The sequence below is a fragment of the Struthio camelus genome, chromosome 3 (assembly GCF_040807025.1).
Source record: "Struthio camelus isolate bStrCam1 chromosome 3, bStrCam1.hap1, whole genome shotgun sequence".
NCBI lineage: Eukaryota > Metazoa > Chordata > Aves > Struthioniformes > Struthionidae > Struthio > Struthio camelus.
In genome coordinates this window covers 74876567-74900450 of record NC_090944.1, presented here as the reverse complement: position 1 = coordinate 74900450, position 23884 = coordinate 74876567, and the positions used below count along the sequence as shown (strand labels likewise).

The window sequence follows — 23884 nt, the reverse complement described above, 5'->3', positions numbered from 1 at the left end:
TGCAGCTTGATGTTACTTGTAGCGTTAGTACATCTGCAATTCTATTATGTGTGCTCTTAGCCTTCAGTCATTACCTGCTTCTGTTTTCTGTCAAAAAGAAAAAATCAGCCACTCAAAAAAAAGAATGTCCACGTGTTTCACGTCCTTTATTTTTTCACGTTACTTCTGATCTATTAACATTTGCCACTTCTGAACACCTTCCCCAATGGAAGAAGAGTGTTTTATTTATTTGGCTGCCATTTTTTTTAAACTAGCCAAGAAAAACTTTCCTAATTTGGACCAGTGCAGCATTTCTAAAATGATGAACGCTAGCTCTACAAGGTACTTGGTCCTAGGCGTGCACTGTATTGTGTCTTTATTCCACCCAGGAAAGTGTTTGTATGCCAAAAGCTCACGATATTTATGCCCTGGTCCTATCGCTTGGCTTATGAACTTTACCTTGTTACAGTCTGTCAAACTTTGGGTGACGAAATGTTTACTGTGCTTATTTATGGGGAAAAAAGCATGCTTTTGCCATTGTACTCTGCAAACTCTTAGTTGTCTCTTCACTATCTGCAAGACACTGCTTATTATTATCTTAAGTGGAAGCAAATGCATTAACTTGTGTTGGTTTACAGGGACTTGCGAAGGTGTGGTTCAGAATTTTAGTTGATGTGTTAAGAGGGGCTAAAGGTGTTTGTCACTTGAGTTTGGAGGTGTGACTGTCCTAGAGCTCTGCGGCGAAGTCTCTGACAGAGCTGGAGAAATACTTCAAAGTGGTGGTGCCCTCAGCTGGTCTCCCTACCCGTCCCCTGCAATTGAGCATGGGTCCTTTTGTAATCACCAGGTGTATTTTATAATGCTTCACGCTTTTTCAAAAAGTTGCCCAATTTACTGACTTGAAACGACAATTCAAATGATAAAATGCGAAAGCATAAGGAAACGAATACAGAAATTCCTTGAGCAAACAGAAGAGGGTAATTCTTTGCTCACCATGTACTTAAACTGTGCAATTACTGGACGGTAAAAGTTTGTGTGGGTTCAGAAAGCAACCTAATTAATAAATTCTTGGGGGAAGAATCCATCCAACGCTGAGAGAATACGCAGGAGAAATGTGCATGCTTCCACTGATTTAGTCTTGCGTGCATAGCTTCTGTTGGCCGTTATCAGAAAGCAGATACTTCTACTAGATAGGTCTTTGATCTGACACAGTATGGCTTTTCTTGTTTTCAGTCCCCTTGCAACAGAGTAAAAGAAGAAGAAAGGAATCGTTCCGCAGTGCTGCTTAAGTGGATAACTTGCTTCATGGTCGGTAGTTTCTGCTGACAAATAAATCCCTTCTGTAATGAGAAAGTGAAGGCTACAAAGTGAAGGATTTACTAGTACTAACAAAGTTGCCTAGTGCAACTAAAGGTCTGTGTACAGAATTAATAAAAATATTCTAGTCTACAAAATCTGGGGGACTAGATTAGGGGTCTTGGTCTAAAGGACACCAAGTGGAGCAGGATATAACTGAGTCAAGTTAAATGTAATCTAACGTGAATTTATGATGTATCAGTGTTCTAGAACGCAGTATGAAATCCCCCAAGATGAAGCAGCCATGTAAACTACTGATTAACTAAGACACAGGAATGTAAAGGTTTTTTTTTTTCCCTATTCTTATTGTTTGATTTGGTTCCTTTGTGTTTGGAAAAAGGCCCCCGAAGTTACAATTTTAGAGATGATTACGGTATACATGATTAGGAGTTTCAAGTTCCTTTGTTGAAAGGTAAAATTGTATGGATTGAATTTGCGTCCTAGAGGTCCATCTTTTCAGACAGTGTAATGTAAGCCACCGGAACATGGTCCTTCTCCTCCACAAGGAGATTCAGAGTAAACAGGGAATTCAGGCAGGATGTGCTAGGAGATGAACAGGGAAGAATCACTTCCTTGATCAGCTGGGACCTTTCAAATAGTGTGAATGTGCTGAGATAGTGAAACTATTTTTTGTCCAAGGGACCTAGTAGACTGTGGGGACAATATTTCAGCAAGGAAATGAAGAGGTTCTGACTTACTGAGTTAAATAGCTTGTCTTTGTCCATAGTGTACTTATAGCCATTTTTCTCCTTTCAATTCCCATTTGAAAGTTCATGCTTCCCCTATATTGCGTGTTCATGAAAAACTCTTTTCACTCTTCCCTGGTCCATTAAAAAGAAAAATTCCAACAAACTCTCCTCAGGAGATAAGTACAACATCCCAAGTAGAAGCGACGCAGATATTTGGCCATCTAAGTCCAAAAATAAAGTTGTTATGAATCAAATATGCTTTAAAAATGGGAAAGGTGCTTTTTATTCTATTGTGGACGTAGGGTTTATGATCAGATTTGCTAAGCAGATAACAAAATCCCAAAGCACTGCCCAGTCTAGTCCTGTTTCTAATATAACATACCTTGCTTGAAAAGACATTCCTGTTTCTGCAGCAGCAATTAATCGAGTCTTTCTGCAAGCTTCTGTGTTGTAAATCTACAAATGTTTTCTAAAAATGTGTAAATCATACAAAGAAATGTGAAGTGTGCAATACATCTGGTTTTTATTATTGTGAATTTCTCTGCTCCTGTTTTCAGCCTGATTAGAGGTGGGTAATTTCTGTGTGAAGAAACCTGCAAGATGAGCAGTTTTCTGCCTTTGCACAGCTTTGCTTCTGTAATGCCCTTTAAAAGTATCTTTACATCAAAAAGTCATGAAAACCATGGGAAAAAAATACCTGCAGATGAAGCACAAACACTTCCTCCTACACTCAGAAACACCTCTGAATTATTTTATGGAAGTACACCACTGTCCTGTGGTAGAAAATCATTTTCATTGAAACAGTGCTTTGACCACAGCTCCGCAATTGGGTTTTCAATTGCTTTTCATTTGTTGTGTGTTCACTGGACTGATTAACGTCTGTCCTTCCTCCATCCTTCACTGAATCTGTGAAGTATAAGTCTTTAAAAATCATGACGATTATTTCCCCCTCCCCTTTTATTTTTTATTTTTTGCATACGTAAGATTCCCTTGTAGTAGGTGCTTCAGTTTTTTTCTAATCTCAGTGCTGTAGCAGATTCGTTTGTTTGGGGGGGGGGGGGGGAACAAATTAGTTGTGCTTTGTTTGGGTAGTTTCCTTGGAAAGGAAACATAGATTTGTAACCAAGTGCCTCTGTCACTTGAGGTGCTGGAGTAGCCCATGGGGACTGCTGCACAGCAGCTGAGACTTCCTGCTGCGGTATGGTTTGAAGGTGATGGTTATCGATGCTGACAGTATTGGTCAGCCGGACCAGTGGTAGGTTACTGGAGCTTCTCCACACCTCCCCCCCCAAAAAAAAAAACCAAACCAAACCAAACCAAAACACCTTGACTTGCAACATCTCCTGTGGGGCCCAGATCTGGGTGGGAGAAAAGCACATTGGGCGGGGGGAGTGGGGGGGGGATAATATTTCTCCCCATCAAACCCTGATTACTCCTTTAAGCGCGCAGAGGCGCGTGCATGCGGTGACCCCGGCGCTGTCCTGTAGCAGCAGGGCTGCCCGCACCCACACCGCCCTCATTGCAAACAGCTTCTGCGTGAGCAGTTTTTAGAGCCAGGTGTGGGAAGGCACGGCCCGCAAGCTGCCTTCCCGCCCCTCTCTGGGGCCCTTTCTCTCCCGGGCTGCCTAAGTTAGTGAAGGCTTTTATAAAGCTGAGTGATTTGAGAGGGGAAAGTACTTGTGCTGGTGTGTAAGGCAGGTGTGTGTATATGTGCACACATTGTATTCTGGGGTTGTACGCACAGAAATGTATAAACCTTCACATAGATTTTATACAAAATGGTCTCAGGGCCTTTTAAAAGCAACGTGGGTCTCAAAACTGTCGGAGTCCTGCAAGTGACGAGAACAGAAAGGACTCGCGGTGGCTGTCGCGGGGCTGAGCCCTTGTGCGCAGAGCAGCCCCCTCCTCCCCCTGCCTAGGGGAGAAATGCAGTGCTGACAGAAACGTAGGAAATGTGGGAAACTCCCACGTTCCAAAGTACACGTCTGTACTGCAGAGTGGCGTTACTAACAATTTTGCTGTGTGAAAGTGTTTTTTTTTTTCCTTTTATTATTTTCTGAAGAGTTTTTTTTTTGGTTTTTATTTTGGGGCTTTTTTTGGCTTGGAAGCTTTCTTATTATTTTCATTCTTTTATTTAATAAAAATCTGGGTCCTGCCCTAAAGAATTTACAATCAAAGCATAATGCAATAAACAAAGGGCTATTTATTTATAATAAAGAACAGGATCGCCTCACAGCAACAGGTATAAAATGAAAATCAGAAATTATGAAGAGTGATTGCAGCAGCCTGCAACCTCTGCACAGCTCCTCTGGAGCATTTTTGTTCTCTTTTTTCGTTTTGCCTGGGGGCAAGGAGGAGATCTTCCTCTCGCTTTTTTCTTCCTCTTTTGCTTCTGGGTTTCCCCCTAGTACCTTGCTGGCACAAGCATGGAAGCAGAGAAATCAGTGTCTCTTGGGTTTTGAGTTTGTGACCACTTTCTCTAAGCCCATGAGATGTTTTCTGTGTGCCTCAAACCTACTTGTCCTCACAATTTGCTGTGGGGTGATACTGTTGTATCAGTAAGAGACCATTACTGGCATCCAAATACAGACCTTGTAATGAAAACAGTTTTGCTATGCTAAAGCAAATGTCTCTTTTGGCACTGTAACTTTGCCTGGAAGAAGTATTTGTGCAAGCTGTTGCAGCCTCTCTTTCTGGTGCAGAAAATTTAAAAAAAAGAAAGAAAAAACAAAACACCAACTCACATTTTAAAATAAAGTGACTTTTTATCATGGACGTGATCCTGATGCTTTGGTAAGGAATGACGTTGAAAATGACCGTTCTGTGGCTGCTGAAGTTGTGAACTGCTTCACCCTTTAAAAACAAAGTAAAATGAACTTTCTGCCCTGTGGCATGCATTTCTCCAAGGCCAAACGCAGTTACTCCTGCTACCTCGCTGAGCCCTGGTTGACAAGCTTGCAGGGTGCCTTGGGTCTTTCTTCTACTGAGCTCTCTCAAAATTTGTTTCTTCATAACGAGCTTCTCACAGAGGCATTACAGGTCCTCATATCCGCATACAGCTAGGTCAAGGCAGTGCTCAAATCTCATCTTCCTGCAGGGCACTGTGAAGAGAGAGGGGAAGGGAGGCATGCTGCGCTCCTTGAACACCGAGGGAGGTTAACACTCCAGGCATAATGTAAATGTGTAAGATAATTACTGTGCTCTGCTCTGCTTCAGACCACTCTTTTCTCACGTTTGTATGTGCTCCTTAGACTGGTCAGGTGTATTGGATAAATACAATCCAGTTTAAAAATAAAAAAAGAAACGAAAAGCATGTATAGGGCAGCGTGATATTTGTGGGAGAATGGGAATGTATTATGTTGCACAGTCGGTCATGCTGACTGCAGTGGCAATGCTTCAGTACCATCGCAGTGCAGCACTTTTTTTTTTTTTTTTTGGTAGTGAATTTATATTGTTGCATGTGTTTCTGTTTGTAGTGTTCCGTCTCCTCCCCAGAAGAAGAAAAGCTCATTGCCGTCAAGAGGCCTAGAACGCCCATTTCAAATGAGTTATCAGATATCAACACCCAAACCAACTGGACGAAGTCACTCCCTCTGCCAACACCAGAAGAGAAAATGCGACAACAGGCACGGGCAGTCCAAACAGATGTGGTTCCTATTAATGTGACTGGTAGGCTGTTAATCTCAGTATCTTCTTAGAATGCATATTGGGGGAGGGATAAAAGAGGATTCATCCAGTTGGATAGTATTTTGACACTCGTATACTTGATCTGTGAATTTTGTATTAGTAGCTGCACCTTTCTGCAAAACAGTGTTTTGTGTTTAATAAGCTCTGTCTCTGAGCTTAATGAGGAAAAACTCAAAATTCCTGAAAATGAGCATTAGTGAGGATAGTCTACGCAACACGAGCGTGAAACAGCATTTAGAGAATGCACAGAATACAAGAAGTTTGATATGTCACTGAATTTTGCTGTAATTGAAGATATGTAATAGAAAAGTATGTTTTGTGCAATGTTAATGATTTTTAGGATTTTCTCTTAGAAGTTTTATGTAAGAGAGGTTATCAGAGACTTCTGTATTCGAAAGGCTCAGGCATTCCAAAATTAGAGAAAAAGAATTCTAGGGTCTTATTTTATCAGTTATAAGAGGTTTAGGTGACAAGGAAAGTAGGGAAAGGATAGAAAAAGTTAATGAGGCTGTGTCCTCAAGCAAGTCGCTTGGTAGGTCACTTAACTTTCATGAAAATAGTCCACATTTTATTGGCGTAAGTTGTATATTGACTTTCTGTTTTCAAAATAGTCTTTGGTTTCACAGTTACAGAACTCCCACTCAACTCTATAGAAGTTAAATCATGTTAAAAGCCTAATACCAAATAGATTTCCTGAGGTACGTAAATAGAATTTCTGTGAAAGGTTGAATTATCACTTCCATTTAATAATCCCTCTTTTTCTGCACAGTATCAAGATTCTCTATTATTAGTTAATTCAGATAACTGTTTTCCTGCCAAAACCAGGATGATATTCAATATCCAATTTATTTCAAATGCCATATGGCTCTGTTTGGCTCCCTGCTCGCTCTTGTAATCTGTTCAATAGCTAGTGATATTTGGTTTTGTTTTGAAAGTACATTAGATACTCCCTTTTCCTATGTGACTACTAATATTTTTTTGAGGTATATTTTTATGAACAAGCTTTTGTAAGGGAAGGAGCAGTGCTTCTTTTGCTGAAGATTTCTGCTGATACGGTTTTAAGCTATGCTAGAATTCAAGGCCAGTGACAACCATCAGAGGTCTCTGAGCAATCAACAAAAATGATTACTTAAACAGCAGAAAATGTCTGAAATTAACAGCATGAAAACAACAGAAAATTACCAGCACCCCACCTCCTGAAAATAACTAACAGGAACAAACAAACGTAATGCTGAAATATTAGTAGGCCAGTTGGCGTTGTTTAGTGAATGTGGGATACAGGTGCAGAAGGCAGAGTTATGGGGACAAGGGATTGGATTAGCTGACATAATCAATAAGCCTGAGCATGGCTTAGATATTGTGACAGCAGGAACACGCTATACGTACAGAATGAGTAATCTGCGGTTCAATTTAATGACCCTATGTACTGCAAAAATAAAGGGGAAGTAAACAGATGGAAAGAAAATAGGGTAAAAGAGATCAAATAACAGTCATAGATTTAATTCAGCATCACTGGAAATGTTTAATGGATTTGGATAAACTACGCTTGGAATTTCAAACAGATGAATCCCACTGGGATAGCAAACCTTGCGTCCCTTGAATTGCTTGTTCTGCACTCTCCTACTCAGCAATAGTGGTTTAAAAAAAAAAAAAAAAAAGACCCTGCCCATGTGTATTACACTTCACCTTCCTACAACTTGGTGTTCTGCATTTTCTCTCCTATAAAAATGGTAATAGGAAGGTATGAAGAGAAGGACAGTAAAGGGTGGTTATTCCTGCAGTACGTGAGCTGGTCTCTGGAAACCACGTTTTCCTTTCCCTAGGGATAATTACATTGCTACTTTGAAACAAGACAAGCAAAATTAACAGGCTGTGGGCCACCAAAAAAAAGGACTCCTATCCTTGTTCCCCTTTAAAAAGTCACAATCTGCTTCCCTCCTCTGCCCTCCCACACGCAGTAATTTTATTTTGTGAGGTCCCTTATGTTACTACAGGAGGCAGGAAAAAACGACCAAAAATTCTGTGCCGTTTCTGAAACGTGCTGTGGAACGAACCGTAGCTGTATTTTTGTTTTGATTTGGCTTTTTCCTTTGCTTGCTCTTTTTCTCATTGGCCCAGAAGAGAGGTCAAAAAACTTCCATTTATTACTCCTGGCATGAAATGAAACATTACCCTCTGAGGAGGATGCTGGAAATTGACAGCCTTTTCAACAGTGCATTAATAATGATCATGCTCCATGGCCCCTCACGTGGCGGCGCAACAAATGTTCCCCTAGCTGGGCTCGCAGGGCTCTTTGGTGAACAGATTGCAACTAATACAGCACTAGTAAAAATCTGTTGGATAGCCTGGAGGTGCAGGGGCATTGCATTAGGCTGACAAGCTGCTGACTAGACATCCAGATTTGGAAGCAGTTTCAGTCTTTGGGATTGGCTGGGCTGAGCTTATTCCGGAAGGGATTGGGACTGAATTTTTAGTGGTGGCCAGCCTCTGCTTTTACGTGTCCTGTGGGTTAAAAAAAGAGTATGTTAAAATGGTGCCTGCTCTAGTGGGTTTTCTGGAACTAACTTTCTTTACAGATGGAGGAAGCTGGTCTGGTGATGGTGGAGGTGATCAGCGCCAGGCTGGGTTCTGCAAAACATTTAAGCATTTGCTTGAGTCCTCCTGGACTGACTTTAGTGAAGTTTAAGCACGCCCTTAAATATTTTTGGTGAATCCAAGAAAACTGAGTAAACTGCGTGAGGGGAAAAATGAATAAACTGCGTGAGGAATGCTTAGCTGATTTGTTACAAACCTGTAAAGGAAGGAAAAATGTATCTTTAAACCTGCACAATATATTTAATAGTAACACCAATTAAAAAAAAAGGAAGACAAGAAAAAACATCGATTCTGCTTGTTGACTTAGAATTTATTAAAGCTACTCTTTTGAAATTCTCTTGAAACTCATTTCTGAAGAGAAATTTGAAAGCACAGTGGCTTTCAAAAAGCCGTGTAACAAAAGCAATTGAAGATGGATTGGTTGAGTTAGGTCTTAGGTAGTACGGGGCAAGAAGTTACTATGGATCAGCTGACACACAGTAACTTTTTCCTATGGTCACCCTGTTTGTGTGTCTGAGACCTTATGTGGAAGACTCCCTCCTTGTTTGCACCCTCTATTTACCATTTACATGTTATTTTACTCTAGGACATGCAAAACTGTTATTTAATTTCCTTGCAACTCTCAGTCTCGGGTGCAAGTGTTGGTCTTTGAATGGATAAAGATACATTCAGAGATGAAAAAATTTCTCTCTTGAATTCTGTGCTGCATTTGTTACAATGTGGCTAGAATTATCATCTGCTCAGTGCATGGCAGGATTATCTAATAGTCCTGACCCTGACCGCGTAAGGGTCCTAACATCCTAATAGCAGTTATGCCCCAGACAGCGGATATTCTATCTCAATATTTTAGGGCTTCTACTAAGCCCATGGGTTTCGTAGTGCTAAATTTGATAGATCCCATGGGATTCCTCCTCCCTTAACCTGGCCTCACTTCAATTAATTAAAATTCAGATGAAAATGACAGTTACTTGTAGTTGCAAGGAATTTGTTTAACAAGAACGCTATTCATGGGAGCACAAGACTCCGTTAAAACAGCGTCAGTGTCTTTACGTTTGCTGTATGGTGAATGAAGCTGCTACGTTTTTTGCTTGTATTTTCAGAAGAAGTCCACACGCTATACTTTAATATATGAGTGTATGTTTAACTGTTGTAGGGATAAGGAGGGTTTTCTACACTACCTGCCTGCCACACATCATACTGATGTGTAGTCAGCCAAGGATAGTATTTATGACAGGTATATTAGTTACTGTGCACATGCATTAATCACTTTTCAGAGGTAAATAATTTGGTCATAAATTTTCAAAAGAGTGTACAAGACAAAATGTGTATCACGTTTTTTTCTGCATTTCAGCTTTAAATAGCTCATTTTACACTAAAATTAGGACTGTTTTAAAAAGCTTCAACTTTTAAAAAGGGAACTTAAATGTGAAATTTGGGCTTTTCAGGATTTCCAGAAGAGATGGAGATCTACCTCAACTGACAATCTATACGGCAAGTTTTATCTTGCAGCTAGTGAAATGGCCAAATTATAAGCCTCTCAACAAAAGTGAATTTCCGAAGAAAAGCTGCTCAACCTTAATGACAGTGGTGCTTCTGGGTCCCATTAAGATACAGCACACGGTCACTCTAAGGCTTTGTCTTGCAGTATGCATTTGTACACACATTATTTTTTCAGCTCTTGGCATTGTACATGTGTTTTATCACTTGTAAGGTTGCAATTTTAAACAGTTTCCACTCTGACTGGAATATTTGTGAGATCATGCGATCAATTGATCTTTGGTCCGTAGTAATTATTTGTATTCGTGTTTTTTAAAAAAAAAAAAAAATTGCCACCAGAAATATGGTACACTTGACAGGTTCAGAGCAATTTGCAGTGAAAAAGGAAGTGTGATTTAATGATGGAGCTGCACGAGGAACTTGCCAGTAGCAATGGCTGTTCTGTATAAACCATTATGATCTTTCATTTTCATGAGCAGATTTGCTTTTTGTGAAGCGCGTTACTTAAAAAGAACACAACCGTAAGGGCCAAATTAAATTAAGGATTCTGTTCACTTCAGTGGAATTACAGCTGCGTACGCTGTGATCTGAATTAGGCTCAAGAAGTCACAATTCCTTTTGAAACCTGCAGTTCTCTGTAATGCGTAAGGTGCGTCTAAAGCCTTACTGTGATGGTATGCTGTATCTTTTCCTTCAGCGTAAACTTTCATTGTAGAACCAAGCTAACATCATTTATTAATGCCTTTTTTCATTTCTTCAACAAAACTAGTGGAAGAAAGTGCATGATGTCAGCGTGCTTGGAAGTAATGTTGCTTTGCTTGTTCTACCGTATATTAGGGGAGAATTTCGACCGCCAAGCCAGCATTCGGCGGTCTCTAATTTACACAGACACGGTGGTAAGACGGCCGAAGAAAGTCAAAAGGAGAAAGACTATTACAGGAATCCCTGACAACATACAAAAGGAGCTAGGTATGGCTCATCAGAACTGTATTCCGTCCACTGTTCATTGTCACTGCTTATCATTACCCGACTAATAACGTTACCAGTGCTCATGAAACCGATACAGTCTGATAGCCTGTTACAGTTCCAAATACATGCGTGCCTCCTTGCCACCTTGCGCATCTGGAAATAAGGGCTTTTTATCTATTGACTTCCATCTGTTGAAGGGAACATAATATTTGGAAAGTGGTGTGCTGGTGCAATGGAAATCTGCAGGGATGTAAAATTTGTGGACCTAATACCTGCATGGAGATATGGTCTACTCCCCTAAAACGTTTACTGAAGTAAAACTGAAGCGGGCAGGTGTTTCATCTTGTAAAGGATTCCTCAGTGGAGCAAACCAAGTCATTGATGCCCTCCTGAGTCTGCTGTGAGCTGCACTGACAGTGATGTACCTGCAAAGCTACCTACTTCTTCCAGCTCATTTTAGACCCAATTGGCAGCCCCTTAAGTATCAACATTATTTGACTGGCAGTAATTTACATGTGCTCATTAACTATTTCATACATTCTAAAGAAAAAATGCCTACTCAGTTAAAATTACACTACCTAGGTCTGTCATCTTGTCACACAGTTAGTAGCGTACATGATGTTTGAACCTGATGGAACAGACTGAATTTTGGCAGACCTTTCAAATGCGCTTTGCAGAGCTCTTTGATTTAAATCTCTTTGATTTAAATCTCGTAACTTACTTGAATAAATTCTTTTTTATTTAAAAGAAAGATGTGCACGTTTTTCCCAAATCTTGATTTTACAGGGAAAATGATGCCCATCCCTCCCCCCCTCTTGCCCTCCCTCTTGCCTCCCTCTCTCTATTTTGTAATAGAGAAAGACTGTTCTTCAAATAGTCTGGCAGGACATAATATTAGGTGCTTTACCTGTGTAATCATCTCATATACTGACTCTTACTAAGTTTTGCTCGCTTGCATTTTACATGTTTCTTTTTTAATTACTTTTTCTATCCTTGGTTCTTTGTCTAGATTTCTCAGAATCACAAGCAAAAATTGTAACTGAAAAGGAGCAAGTCTAGATGGGTTTGAAATAAGCTGAAACAAGTTTTTTTATGTCATTTCGTGAAAAAGGAAGGGCCATGCAAAGGGAAAGCTGGGAGACGTGGAAGTACGTAAGGAACAGTGTGTAACTGGAACTGTGATCCTGCAGCATCTATAATGAAATAGTGACCTGCCATGAGAATCAAGCAGCTTAATGAGACAACCCTCTTCCACTCTTACCTGTTTTGGAAGGATGCTTTCTATGTTCCCTTCTTTCATTTTAAACTCAATCTCTTTGCTCTTTGTCTAGAGCTATGATGAAATTACTTTCTTTTCTGCCTGTGCTTCTTAAAAATGCTTATGCCACTTAAATGCAAAATTGATACTGGGCATCACTTGAACTGTTCATTTTCAGGAGTGTTACAGTTCTTAAGACTGGTATGGTATTCCTCTGAAAATTGGCATACATACCAAGGTCATTGTTTTCAGCTTTCGATAGAGGTTTTCTCTGTCGTATATAGGACCTACCTTGAGGGCAGAGAACAGAAAAAAGCAGAACGAAGCATCGTGCTTTGCTCCACACTACCCTTTTTCAGTAAGAGGGGTTACTGACACTCTTTCAGGCATGTGAATTTTGACATGAGTGGCAACTGTACTTGAGCAGATCTGTAGAAGAATGTTTCCTGCTGGCAACATTTCTAAAACTTTGAGGTTACATTTGTGACCCCTTTGGGCAGATATGCTTTATGCTTGAAAACATCAATTATAATTTACTTGGTGAAATAAACAGAGAATGCAAGTGGCAACCATGTTAGAAAGAAGTCTCCAGTGATTATCTTAAAAGAAGTTTGTGCCTTTTGCCAATCTTCTTTGTAAGGGTGACAAGTTTTACGGTCTCAATTTTGTTCTTTCATCTCTGTGCTGAGCATATTTCATCTTGCACTGTTTGAAGGTTTTCCTTGGCTCCTATTTTACGTTGCAGAAATTTCAGGGCTGAAGTATCTCACTGTAGGAGCTCTCTCTGGACAGTTCACTAGTCCACAACATGCAGACATGTAGCGCTTTAACCGTTTGCCCTGTGCTGGAAGTTGTCAGCATAACTTCATAGCGCTGCCGTGGTGGTGTGTCTTCAAGAGAACAAACTCTATGCCAGGGAAATTCTCTGATGGCAGTCTCTATCCTGTTAACGTATTACTTTCCACTGAAAACACTAAAAACTAAAATCGCTAAAGCCAAAATGTTTGAAAACAGAACAGTTATTGGTGTCTTCATCTTACAGATGGGGAAGCTATGCATGCTGCAGTGAAGTGACTTAGGCAGAGTCACCCACCAGACCGCCGGCAAGGCTAGGAATAAATTACATGTCTCCTCCCTCCTTGTTCATCCTTGTGCTCTTTCTGCCTTTTCTCCCTTGTCCCTCCCCAAATATTTCCATAGCTGTCCATTCCCTATTCGCTTACACTGTCCCAAAACAAACAACCGGTTGTTTTTAAACATTCCACAGTTCATTTGATCAGAACAAGGATCCGGACTAAACTCCAAATCAAGCAATTGCATCGTGCCTATTGACATTCTCCCTGCAGTTTCAGCTGAACAAATCTCTTTGTTTCTCCCCTAAAGCATTGCTGTGAACGTCTACAATATTTACACAAAGATTAGAATCCCTTGGTACTCCAGAGTTGCTGTGCACAGGCTAAATAATCAACACATACAGCAGATTCTTGTTACTTCTTGTTTATTCTTCAGAAGGAAGCAGAAACTTGAGAGACCCTCAAAGCTTCAACCAGGCTTGAACTATTTTCATTTCTTGCTAGAGAGTTTGGAAGAGACTCTGCCGGGCCAGGCTGCTGGGGTTCTCCCCGGCTGCTTTGGTTCCTTTGGAACAATAAAGGCCAAACAGAAGAGAAATTATATGCCTCTTGCTGGCCTGAGATCAGCGGTTGTGGCACCCTCTTAGAATTTAGCCAAACATACCGAAAGGATACTAAGGTATATTAACCATACCCATGAGGCATGTGCTGAAAATGTCTTTAAACATTCCTACTTTTGAGCATTGCAATACTGCCGTGTTTTCACAGGTGTGTTCCAATGACGAACCAGCCTGTGCATAGCCTGGAAACTTCAGCATAACAAAATGCTGCGTAAATAAAATGTGGTATGAGAGATGGGATTCTGAGTCAGCTCAAGAGCACTAGATCCCTAACAGCTTAGGGATCAGTCAGTTAGTTTCTGAATGTCATTTTCTAACAGCAGGAGCATCAGTGCTGTTTGGCAGAGCAATACCAAAATAAGAGGAAAAGGTGAAGCATGCTTTCTCTGCCAAACATAGCAAATCAAAAAATATTTCTGCATATCTCTGAATTGCCTCCATTGTTTCACAGAACCTAAATGTTACTATATTTTAATGGAGTCAGTGTTGGAACAAAACTTTAGAGAGGACAAGAGAAGTTACACTTTGAGATGTTTCGGTTTAAATTTTTGTACTCTCTCCGTTTCTCTGCTCTATGCTGTCCTTCTCCATCGCCTGTAGCTCTCTTCTTCAGATGAGACCTTTTATGCAAACCAGTATTCTCCCCTTGGGCAAGAAGATGGTTCCCTGGTGTCTGGTACAGATGAGCAGCTATCTGGGAAAACCTGTTGCAGGCCTTGTTCGTTTCTCAGCTCTTTAATCTTCAGCTTCCTTCCCATGCTCAAACTCCCTGGACTGGAGTAAAGGCAGCAAAATGCTTTCGTGTTTTTATGGTGCCTTCTCTGTGTTAGTGTTCTAGGATCTGGCTTAGACTAACTTTCCTTCCTGTCACAAAGCTACCAAGTTGTCTGGTTTCAAGTGTTTCTGCAGAGTCCTGCACCAGTGCAGTTCCAGTGACTGACAAATGTCTCCTGGTCTCCCAGGCTCCCTGTCTTGCAGGAGCAGGTCTGAGGCCTTGGTGCCAGTTCTGCCACAGGCAGTGCAGTTCATTTTCCGAGTATAAGCATGCCTTATCAAAACAGGGGAGAAGAAATCAAGTTTTGTGCCTATTGCTTTCTTGTTCTGCAAGGCTTTTTGCTTCTCTTTAACCTAACAGAAAGTTTTTGTCCCCTTTTGGTTTTCCAAAAAAAAAAAAAGAAAAAAAAAAAAAGGAAAAGAGTCTTCTAAGGTATGGATATATTCTTCTTGAATGATTTCATCACTTTTTTTTCACCCTAAGGTCCAATTCAGGCTCCTTAACCACTCTCAGTGATTTTTTTTTTTTATTTTTCCCTGTCTGTGTTTTTTACAGAAGGATTCAGAGGGTTAGAATGACCTCATATGCTTTTCTTCAGCTTCTTTCCGTCCTCCCATTTTCATTAGCTCACAATAGGTCATTACCTATAGGGCCTCCTGTCAGTCATCAGCATGGATATAACTGATACCTGAACAGTCACTCCGACTACTTTCTTGTGGCACAGCCAAGACCCCCTGTTGGTACCAGCCAGTGTCCCAAGTGTCGCTGGAGACTGTTGAAACTTCTCCTTTGAAATTGCCGAGAGGAAACCATTCCACTGCATCTCCTCAGTAAAATGTGAGCATTTGTGTCCTTGAGGTTATTGATCTTTGGGAACATAGCCTTAAATTCCTGTTAATTGATACTTCTTTTGCAATTACTCCCATAGGCACTAGCAGTCATTCAAGCTATAGGTCTCACAGGCAAGAGCCCCAGAAATCTCAGCGTTCTGTAGAAATACCTATGGGTTCCATACAAATACCTAGCTGTTCAAGCTAAGCAGTTTTGCATCCTGGCAGTTTTTCTTCCCTTTGAGAGACTACAGATGCTTCATGGAGCACAGTAAAATTCCCAAAATTAGCATAAGTCTTGTCTGCATCTTGTTGTGTATCTATTAAAAATCACTTGGTATCTAAGTACCAGGGTCGAAGAGGTAAAGAATCTCTGGTTCTTTTTGTAATGTTAGGGAAATCATGGTGCCTGTGCAGAGACTTGGCCAGACCACGAGGTTTGGAGGAGGACTGGTACAAAAGAACATGAAAGGAACAAATCTTAGGAACGTGCCTATGGCAGAGGAGAGAGGTGCTTATAATAGAAATGATTAGTCAGAAAGAGGAAGTTTGGGAAGAGAGATTGCTCCTGTGTACTAGTCAAACCAAACATGCTCTTTGTGATATCAGCACGTGCATACTTTTTATCCTCTCAAATTCTCAGTTTTCTACCCTCCTTGTAACGCACAGGACCCCCTTCTGCCGATTCTCTGTAGCAAACTGCTGGTGCCACTAGATCAGCCAGAGCCATAAGGTGACAGGGAATCTTTCAGTAGCTGGCACCCAGCCCTAGGGATTACCTGAAGACTCCTGCTTTTTTCCATCAAATATGCAGAGGCAGTCTCAGTCCCTGTAATATCTGGTGAGCAACATGAATAATCACTAGAGTAAGGGAAAACTCATGTAACCTGAACCTCTTCTCTTTGCTCCCATGCAAGAGATGTTTACTATATTGCGTATTTCCCTTGTTTCAAATACTGGATGTTCTCTCTTGGTTGCTGGAGTCTGCACTGAACATGTGCAAATTACTTTTGCCTAATTATTTCATCATTTTCACCATAGTGAGAAGTGGGGTAGTAAAGGAGAAAGGAGCCTAGATACAGGCCTTCTGCACAGGGCTAAGGGACACAGGATAATATAAAAACTGCAGACAAGATGATTATTAATTATTTTCAGCCATATTTATCACCAAAGAGTAACCATTTCTGACTTTACAATGCTCAGCATCTGTAACCCAATTTCCATTTCTGAAATAATTTTTTACTCCTGTCTATTTAGACATGTCCCTGCAACCAGATGGACCTTGTGGATGGTATCCTATGAAAGGTCTGATTAAATTCCAGATTTTCACTGTTGAAACAGACTTTTTAAAAATTCTGACTGTTATTTAATTAGAGGTTTTCTCATAGACCTAGCATTTTCAATTTAACGTTCAATTAATGGTTTGAGCGCTCCCTTAGAAATTGTATTGTTCATGTTCCAGCTGTAGTGCCAGCAAAAGCAGATTGATTTTAACAGTTTTTAGCATCTGGAAACCACAAACAAAATACTCCATGCTATTTTACTCTAAATTGTACCAAAATCCTAAAACCCTCAAGAGAGGACATGAATCCTCAGTGTTCATGTTTGTTTTTTTTTTAACTAGTTTTCCTACAGATTTCTGTTTTTCCTCTACAGGAAACAGAACTGTTAAAAGAGCAGCAATTGTTGTATTGTGAACGGCAAGGAAATCCGCACAGCTTTTGAGAATGTATGCCTATATATGAAGCCAAAACCCAAGCCAAAGTAATTTCAGAATATGCTGCATTTCTACAAAAATTATTTTAAACCTCAACGTTTGTTCTTAAAATAGCAGTAGCAACAACCATGAAAAGACTCTTCGCTGAACATATTCCATATAATCACTGAAGGATCTAGCCCTATAGTTCATGTTTCTGAGGTTGGGCCTTCCTGCCCCCTCTGAGCTCTGTGTTTATTTGGGCTCTGAACCAGTCTTAACTACAAGAGGCCTCACACTGGCGCGGAGGTCTGCACTGATGGGCTTCACTGCACTGTTAAGGTCTTCAAGTTTTCCTGCTGTTGAGTCAATTTATGCAGTTTCTGTGAGTACATTAGGCTGGACCGAAAGTTGCGTCTATTCTAGTAAGAAACATAGGGCTAGGGCTCAGGCATGACAGCCTCCTGCAGTCATCTGTGCTGCCTTCTTGCTAGCGCGCTTCTCCAGCATGGCATTGGTCTGTGCCAGCTAGCAGGCTCCCAGACAGGGCTTGGGCAGGGGGTAAAGGGACAGCGTAGCTACTGCTCCCATTCGGCATTTTGGACACAGTCATCCTTAGGAGAAAAAAAGCTTAGCTTGGATGGACATAAGAAGCACCCTTGGCCTCTTTTATTTAGTAGCATAGGTATTTTTGTATTCCAGACATTTTAAAGCATCGATGTGCATTTGCAGTAAGCAATATATTTCATGCATTCTACAATTCAGATTTTTGGAAGAGGGTCTGAGGAGTTTAGTAAGTTAAGTGTTTTTCTGCTTTGTCATTTACTTTCCCTAGCAGTAGCTTTTTAAACAAGCATAAACTCTGCCCATGTGTTTTAAGCTGCTTGTGAAGTGGAATGCATTTAGTTTCCTTTGTGAATACAAAAGCATTGCATACTGAAATGAGGTTGTGTCAACCACAAGTCAGTATGTAAAAGTATTAGGTACTTATTGTAGTGCTTACAACTTCACTCTCTGCCAGGCCAATCATACTGTCTCATCTTTTTGTGTATGTGTTTGTGTGTGTGTTTTACAGTGGTAGATAGAGGAAAAAAACATCTCTGGTTATTTATGTAACGTAGTGCACACATTTTTATTACTCAATGTTTTTAATTGGCTAACAGTTGTCATCAGTGATGTCACAGTTTCAGGAATATTTATAATGTCTACTTTGATATGTTTTTCCCTCTTAACCAAAGGGGACGTTCTGTAGAAGAATACAAACGGAAACCAAAAATAAATTACTGTTCTTTTTCTACGGTTCTGGACGACCACGTACAGAATATGTAAATACCTCTTTTGATTGGCTGCAGTAGTCCATCTGCTCTGACACTATCTCATGAGACTATCCAAGATGTTTGCCAGCATCAGAGTACCTTTCTTTGCTCTAAATCTTTACCAGAAGTAGAAAGAGGCTGCATTTTCATGAGGAAAAGAATCTATACAACGCAAACTAAATAGGCTTCAAGCTGCTAAAAGACTACTGTGTGCCTGGGGAAAGAATTAAACAGTCTTCTTGTGTGCGCTGCTTTCACCCTAGCCTTTTCAGAACCTTATTTTCCTTATCCTAACTGCCTCTTGTGCTTGCCAAGAATAAGGATAATTAAATGTTCTTTAAGTGGTGTTTAAGACTGAATGATAAGAACACCTCTCCTCCTAATCCAGTTCCATGTAGTAAATAAGAAAGGAGAACAGTGGTCTCATGCATGCTGCTTCAGCACTCCTAAGAGTAGCTTTAAGGCAGAGAATCAAAATAACCATTTTTCCCCTGCAGTGATATAGTCAGCATCCTTACAAGCATCTCCAGCAGCACGGCTGCCTGTCGTGTCTGCTATTTCTATAGTAATGTAACTGAATTGAAAAGCAAGAGCCTTTTCCAGACACCAGTTTTAAAGCTATGCTCTAATTTTTTTATTTTAAAAGGCAGCTGCCAATAAGAATGTAAATTTAAAAGAAGCTTAGAGTCCTTTCCACAGACCCAGTGATGGCTATATTTTGAACTAACACACTGTTTTTCCATTGTCCTCAGTGTTTGTGCCAATATATGGTTATTACTTCATATACAAAAGGACAGTTATTTTGATTTCCTGATGGGGACAGTAAGTGTTTGGTGGTGCTGAGGATGAGACAACCATCAGTACTAGTTGTTTCTTTTTCCCGTTCTTTGAAATTTTCCCATTACAATTGATAGAAAGTAGTTGTATGAAGGAATGTTATAAAGGCTTTCTTTGCAGAGTTGGATCAGGTCTCTGTATAAATGCTCTTTTAGTATATGTTTTACCTGTGGTACAACAATACATCTTTCAGTGTGTTAGTCTCCTTTTACTAAAACTGCGAGACTTGGAGAGCTATCAGTGTCTTTGAAATTTTTTTTTTTTTTTAAGTGGAATGCTTTTAAAAAACAGATTTACTCATTCCTATTTGTCTTCCGATTTTCCTTCCCATTCTTTATTGCATGAGGCATTAGCGTGGAAACACTCACCACGTTTTTCAGGCTTTTGTCTGTTCCTGCTGCTTTGCCTACTGGAAATCAGAGAGTGCTACTTGATTTCTGACATAACTGATTACTATGGAAATTATTACCATGTCATAAGCAGAGGATTTCATGTGTAGAATGTGCGGTGGGAACACAGATGAGTCTGTCAGCAGAAGGTTCCTGGTAATAAGGAAAAAAGAGAAGAGAAATGCAGAAAACATACAATGCCTGGGCAAAATCTGTTGTTACTGATTCTTTTTAAGAAGGCATAACCTTCAAGATAAAGGGGGATCAAGCAATTTGCAGGGTTTTTGTTTTTGAGTGAATAAGAAGATAAATGTGAATTTGTGATTCAAGGAATAATTATTTTATTTTGACTCCAGCAGTTGGCAGTGGCCAAAGCGATTTCCGTGGACATTCGATGTATGTCCCTGATCACTGTTCCACGCTAGGGAGACTAGACAGCTATCGCTCTGCTATGCAGCGGTCTGAAACCAAGGACACCAGCTGCCAGACCGAGGACGTGAAAGTTGTGCCCCCTTCAATGAGAAGAATACGAGCGCAGAAAGGACAAGGTATTGCCGCCCAGATGTCTCAGTTCTCCAGCTCGTCTGGAAACATGTCGGTGATGAGTGATTCTGCTGCAGTTATATTTGCTTCTCGCCAAAATAGCGACGTAGGTTTTCACAGCTTGCCTCGGGCTGGTGTGAGAGTGTCTCTGCAGTCCCTAGAACAGACACAGAGCATCTCTAGGCAGACAGAAGACGTCGCCAGCGCTTTGCCGCACCAGATAAGTAAATTGCAAGTGGATGATAGTATCGTGCATCTGAGGAACAATCCCACTACAGGAACCCTCTCAAGGCCAAAGTCTCAGGAGGTGAGAAGTTACGAGAGTGAAAAGTCCACAAGCCCAGCGTGTGTGGTCTCTCCTCATGCCACCTACTCAACAAGCATCATACCCAATGCAACACTGTCATCCTCCTCAGAAGTTATTGTTATTCACACTGCCCAGAGTGTTGGATCATTGGATAGTAAAATTACCAGCTCTGCTGCCTATCCAAGGCCAAGAGACAATCCTGTTGCCAGCAATGCAATAAGTGGGAAAGAAGATCACCATTCTTCAAGTGGTAACTGGAGCGAGAGCAGCTCCACGCGCCACTCACAGACTTCAGATACCATGCCATCTAATACTGTCATGATGCTTTCTCTTGCTGACTCTGCAGTCTCCCTCAGCACTCCTGGAAATGTGGAGGCTGGCTCTCAGAGTGTGAGCTACAGCTGTAGGAACAATCTTGACTTACCGAGCCAGTCCCAGGACAGTGATGGTAGGAGTGAATCTAGCTATTCAGGGGAGCGAACGCAAGCAACGGTGAACAGCACAGAGCATTGGCTGTACAGATCTGTGGAAAATAGTGAGACTCCTTCACACAAGATGGCTTGTGCCACACCAGGCTGTGCCACTCCTGTGAGCAATTTGAGCAGCAGCAGCCTGGAAAGGACATCAGTCAAAGAAGATTCTACTTCTCTCTATTCGGTGGACCATGATGGTTATTACACTTCCATGCATATAGACTCTGGACTGAAGTCAGACAAGCCATGCAATAGTAGTAATGGTTTTGGGAACCCCAGGGACAGTGTGATTAACGTCTTTGATGGAAAAGAGAAAAAACATCAGGAAGACCAGTCAAGCCAAGCTGACAAATTTCTTGCAAGAAATATCTCTCTAAAAAAGGCAAAGAAGCCACCTTTGCCACCATCCAGAACAGACTCGCTTAGAAGGGTACCCAAGAAAAAAGCCCAGTCCAACGGACAGGTACTTGATGAAACCCTCATTGCTACCCTCCAGCATTCTCTGCAGTTGAATCTCAAGTGCAAAAATGGCAGATCCCCTTCCCAGAGCCCCTGCAGTGATTATGAGGATCCCTGGGTGTTGCGCTCCCGCAGCCAAAGCTCCGTCAGTGCGAGCAGCAGCATGATGTCCACCACTGCTCCAAACCTGTACTCCATCTGCACGGTCACACCCTCTCAGAGTGAAACAAGCAGCATCAAGTCCGAGTACGCTGACCAGTGGGGCTACTATAGCGACTATGCTGCCGTGGCAGACGACCACGTAAAATCCCCAGTGACTCATTCAGCCAGTACATCGTCTGCTCTCAGCGATTACAGCATCAGCCACTTTAGTGATGGCTCAAGGGCTTCTGTGCCACAAGTGCCCAGCGGACTGGCCAAACCAAAGAATGTTTCTCCGGAGAAATCTCACCGAGTTACATCGCCATCGAGTGGGTACTCCAGCCAGTCCAATACGCCCACTGCGCTTACTCCAGTGCCTGTATTATTGAAGTCTGCATCATCAGGAAATGGGAAACCCAAGCTGAAACCTAAAGTGCCTGAAAGGAAATCCTCTCTTCTGTCTTCAGTCTCCATTTCTTCATCTTCCACTTCTCTTTCTTCAAATACGTCTACTGAAGGGAGCGTGAGTGTGAAGAAACTGGACCCCACCCTGAGCTCTGCTCTGGATTCTGGTGCACCTCCTCCACCACCTCCCCTTCCAACATCTCTTCCTCATTGTCCTGATCTCTCTCTTCTCCCTCCCCCCCCTCCAGCAGAAGTCGTGGATCTGTCACCGTTGCCAGCCTCTCCCACATTCCCCCCTCCTCCACCAGAAGCTGATGTAAATTCTTCCTATGCCCAGAGTGTCCCATGGTTTCCACAAGAAACCTCTACTAGTTCGTTCTCTTCCCCTGTTCCTCCTCCTACTGCTTTTCCCTCAGCTGCCCCACCACCAGCACCACCTCTTGATCTCAAACTGACAAAAGATGTAACAAAATACTCACAGTATTCTTTTAAGAAACGTAACCAGGAAGATTCTTGCTATAGTCCAGTGAAACAGCCATTCAATAAGCAAGATGCATTGAGGCCTGTGATGCCCTTAGTAACTACCAAAGCATTGCAAATGGTGCAGCTGAGATCTGTGAAAAAAGCGACAGAAGGTGAACTGCCACCTGAATCTGCTTCTGAAACCATCTCTCAGGAAAAGGGTACTGTAAGTTCACCACCACAGTCTTCCCTAAAGCCATCTTTCTCACTAAGACTGAGTAACAGCTTAGGTGGAGAGGAGACGAAAACTCATGGCGCTTCGTTTAAAAACTCAGTTCAAACACTAGCTCAGAGTTCTCTTCTGACTCTCTCTGACAATGTACCTGAGCTTGATAGTGATCAAAAAGCTGCAAGTGCTGTAGGTCTAAACAAGTCTGTCAATGCTGATTTACTGGGAACAGCTACTGAAGATGCACTGGAGTCTTCAGTGCAGAATGAAGACTTCCATTCTGGCTCTATCAGCACGTCAGTTCAGGGGTCACCAGCGTCTCCAGACAAGACTCAGGTCATATTGCCAAACAAGAAACCCCCTCCTGTTTCTAAGAAACCCAAATTGTTCCTTGTTGTACCACCTCCAGAGTTAGATCTTACAGTAGAGAAAATAGCTGAAATGAGTGATACTGTCAGAAGCACATCAAGCCCAACGAAGAGAGACACTGTGCTTGCACACTGCGAGGAGGCGAGAAACTGTCTTACAGATGGACTCAGTTCTAGCGAGATGGACTCTGGCAGCCTGGTTCCTGAGGGCGGAGCTGCTCGATTCACCTTCTCTGAAACTGAGGGAGCTAATGCCTTTATAGTACAGCCTGCTGCATCACCAGTTCAAGAAGCTCCCAGACAGGAGGAACAGCCCACTTTCGATGAAGGAAGCTGTTCAGGCAACAGCCAAGACAGCAGCAGTAACGCTGACGGGCACCTATCTCAGGAGAACGAAAGTGGTGAGTCCGTCTTCTCTTGACTCTTCTTCAGGTATAGCAATAGCTATTTTAAAGAAGGTGGGGAGTGAGGGTAGCAGTTGTAGCATTCAGATCTTCTGTAGAGAAAAAAAGGGTTGTGATAATTTAAACTATAAAGCCTAAGGAAAGTTGCAGGATCAGATTAATACTTTATATGGCTTCTTTTAATTTCTTTCTGACTTCTTGTTACTGCAGAAATAACAAAATGATGCTAGGAAATAAAAATAATGCCTTATTCAACTTTGCTTGGATTAAAAAGTGCTGTCAAGATGTGGTTAGCTTTGTAAATTTTAAATTTGCCTTTTAATAGAAACCTTAAAAAATCCTTCAGTATTGTACTCTGCACATGTATGAACAAGCGTAGGCGTTTCATGCACGGCAGTTTCCTAAGCAAGTGTTGATCTGAAATCACGATAATGACAAGGGTATACTCGTTAAATCTCTTGGATTTTTTACGCTGCAAGCAATGAGGGCTGGTTTCAGGATTATATATCTTTTGAGTTCCTGTGATG

General features: G+C 41.5%; 1 protein-coding gene across 19 annotated transcripts in view; it reads left to right on the top strand.

Moving 5' to 3' along the window:
- The window catches only part of NHSL1 (NHS like 1), a 197495-nt gene that overhangs the window by 160254 nt on the left and 13357 nt on the right, over positions 1-23884 (top strand). For 10 of the 19 annotated variants that reach the window (XM_068938474.1, XM_009688894.2, XM_068938481.1 and 7 more), the window contains 3 exons: positions 5501-5693; positions 10641-10772; positions 19923-23354. In XM_068938474.1, the coding sequence (XP_068794575.1) occupies positions 5501-5693; positions 10641-10772; positions 19923-23354 (3757 nt within the window). The other 9 variants (XM_068938475.1, XM_068938482.1, XM_068938488.1 and 6 more) reach the window with 4 other exon arrangements.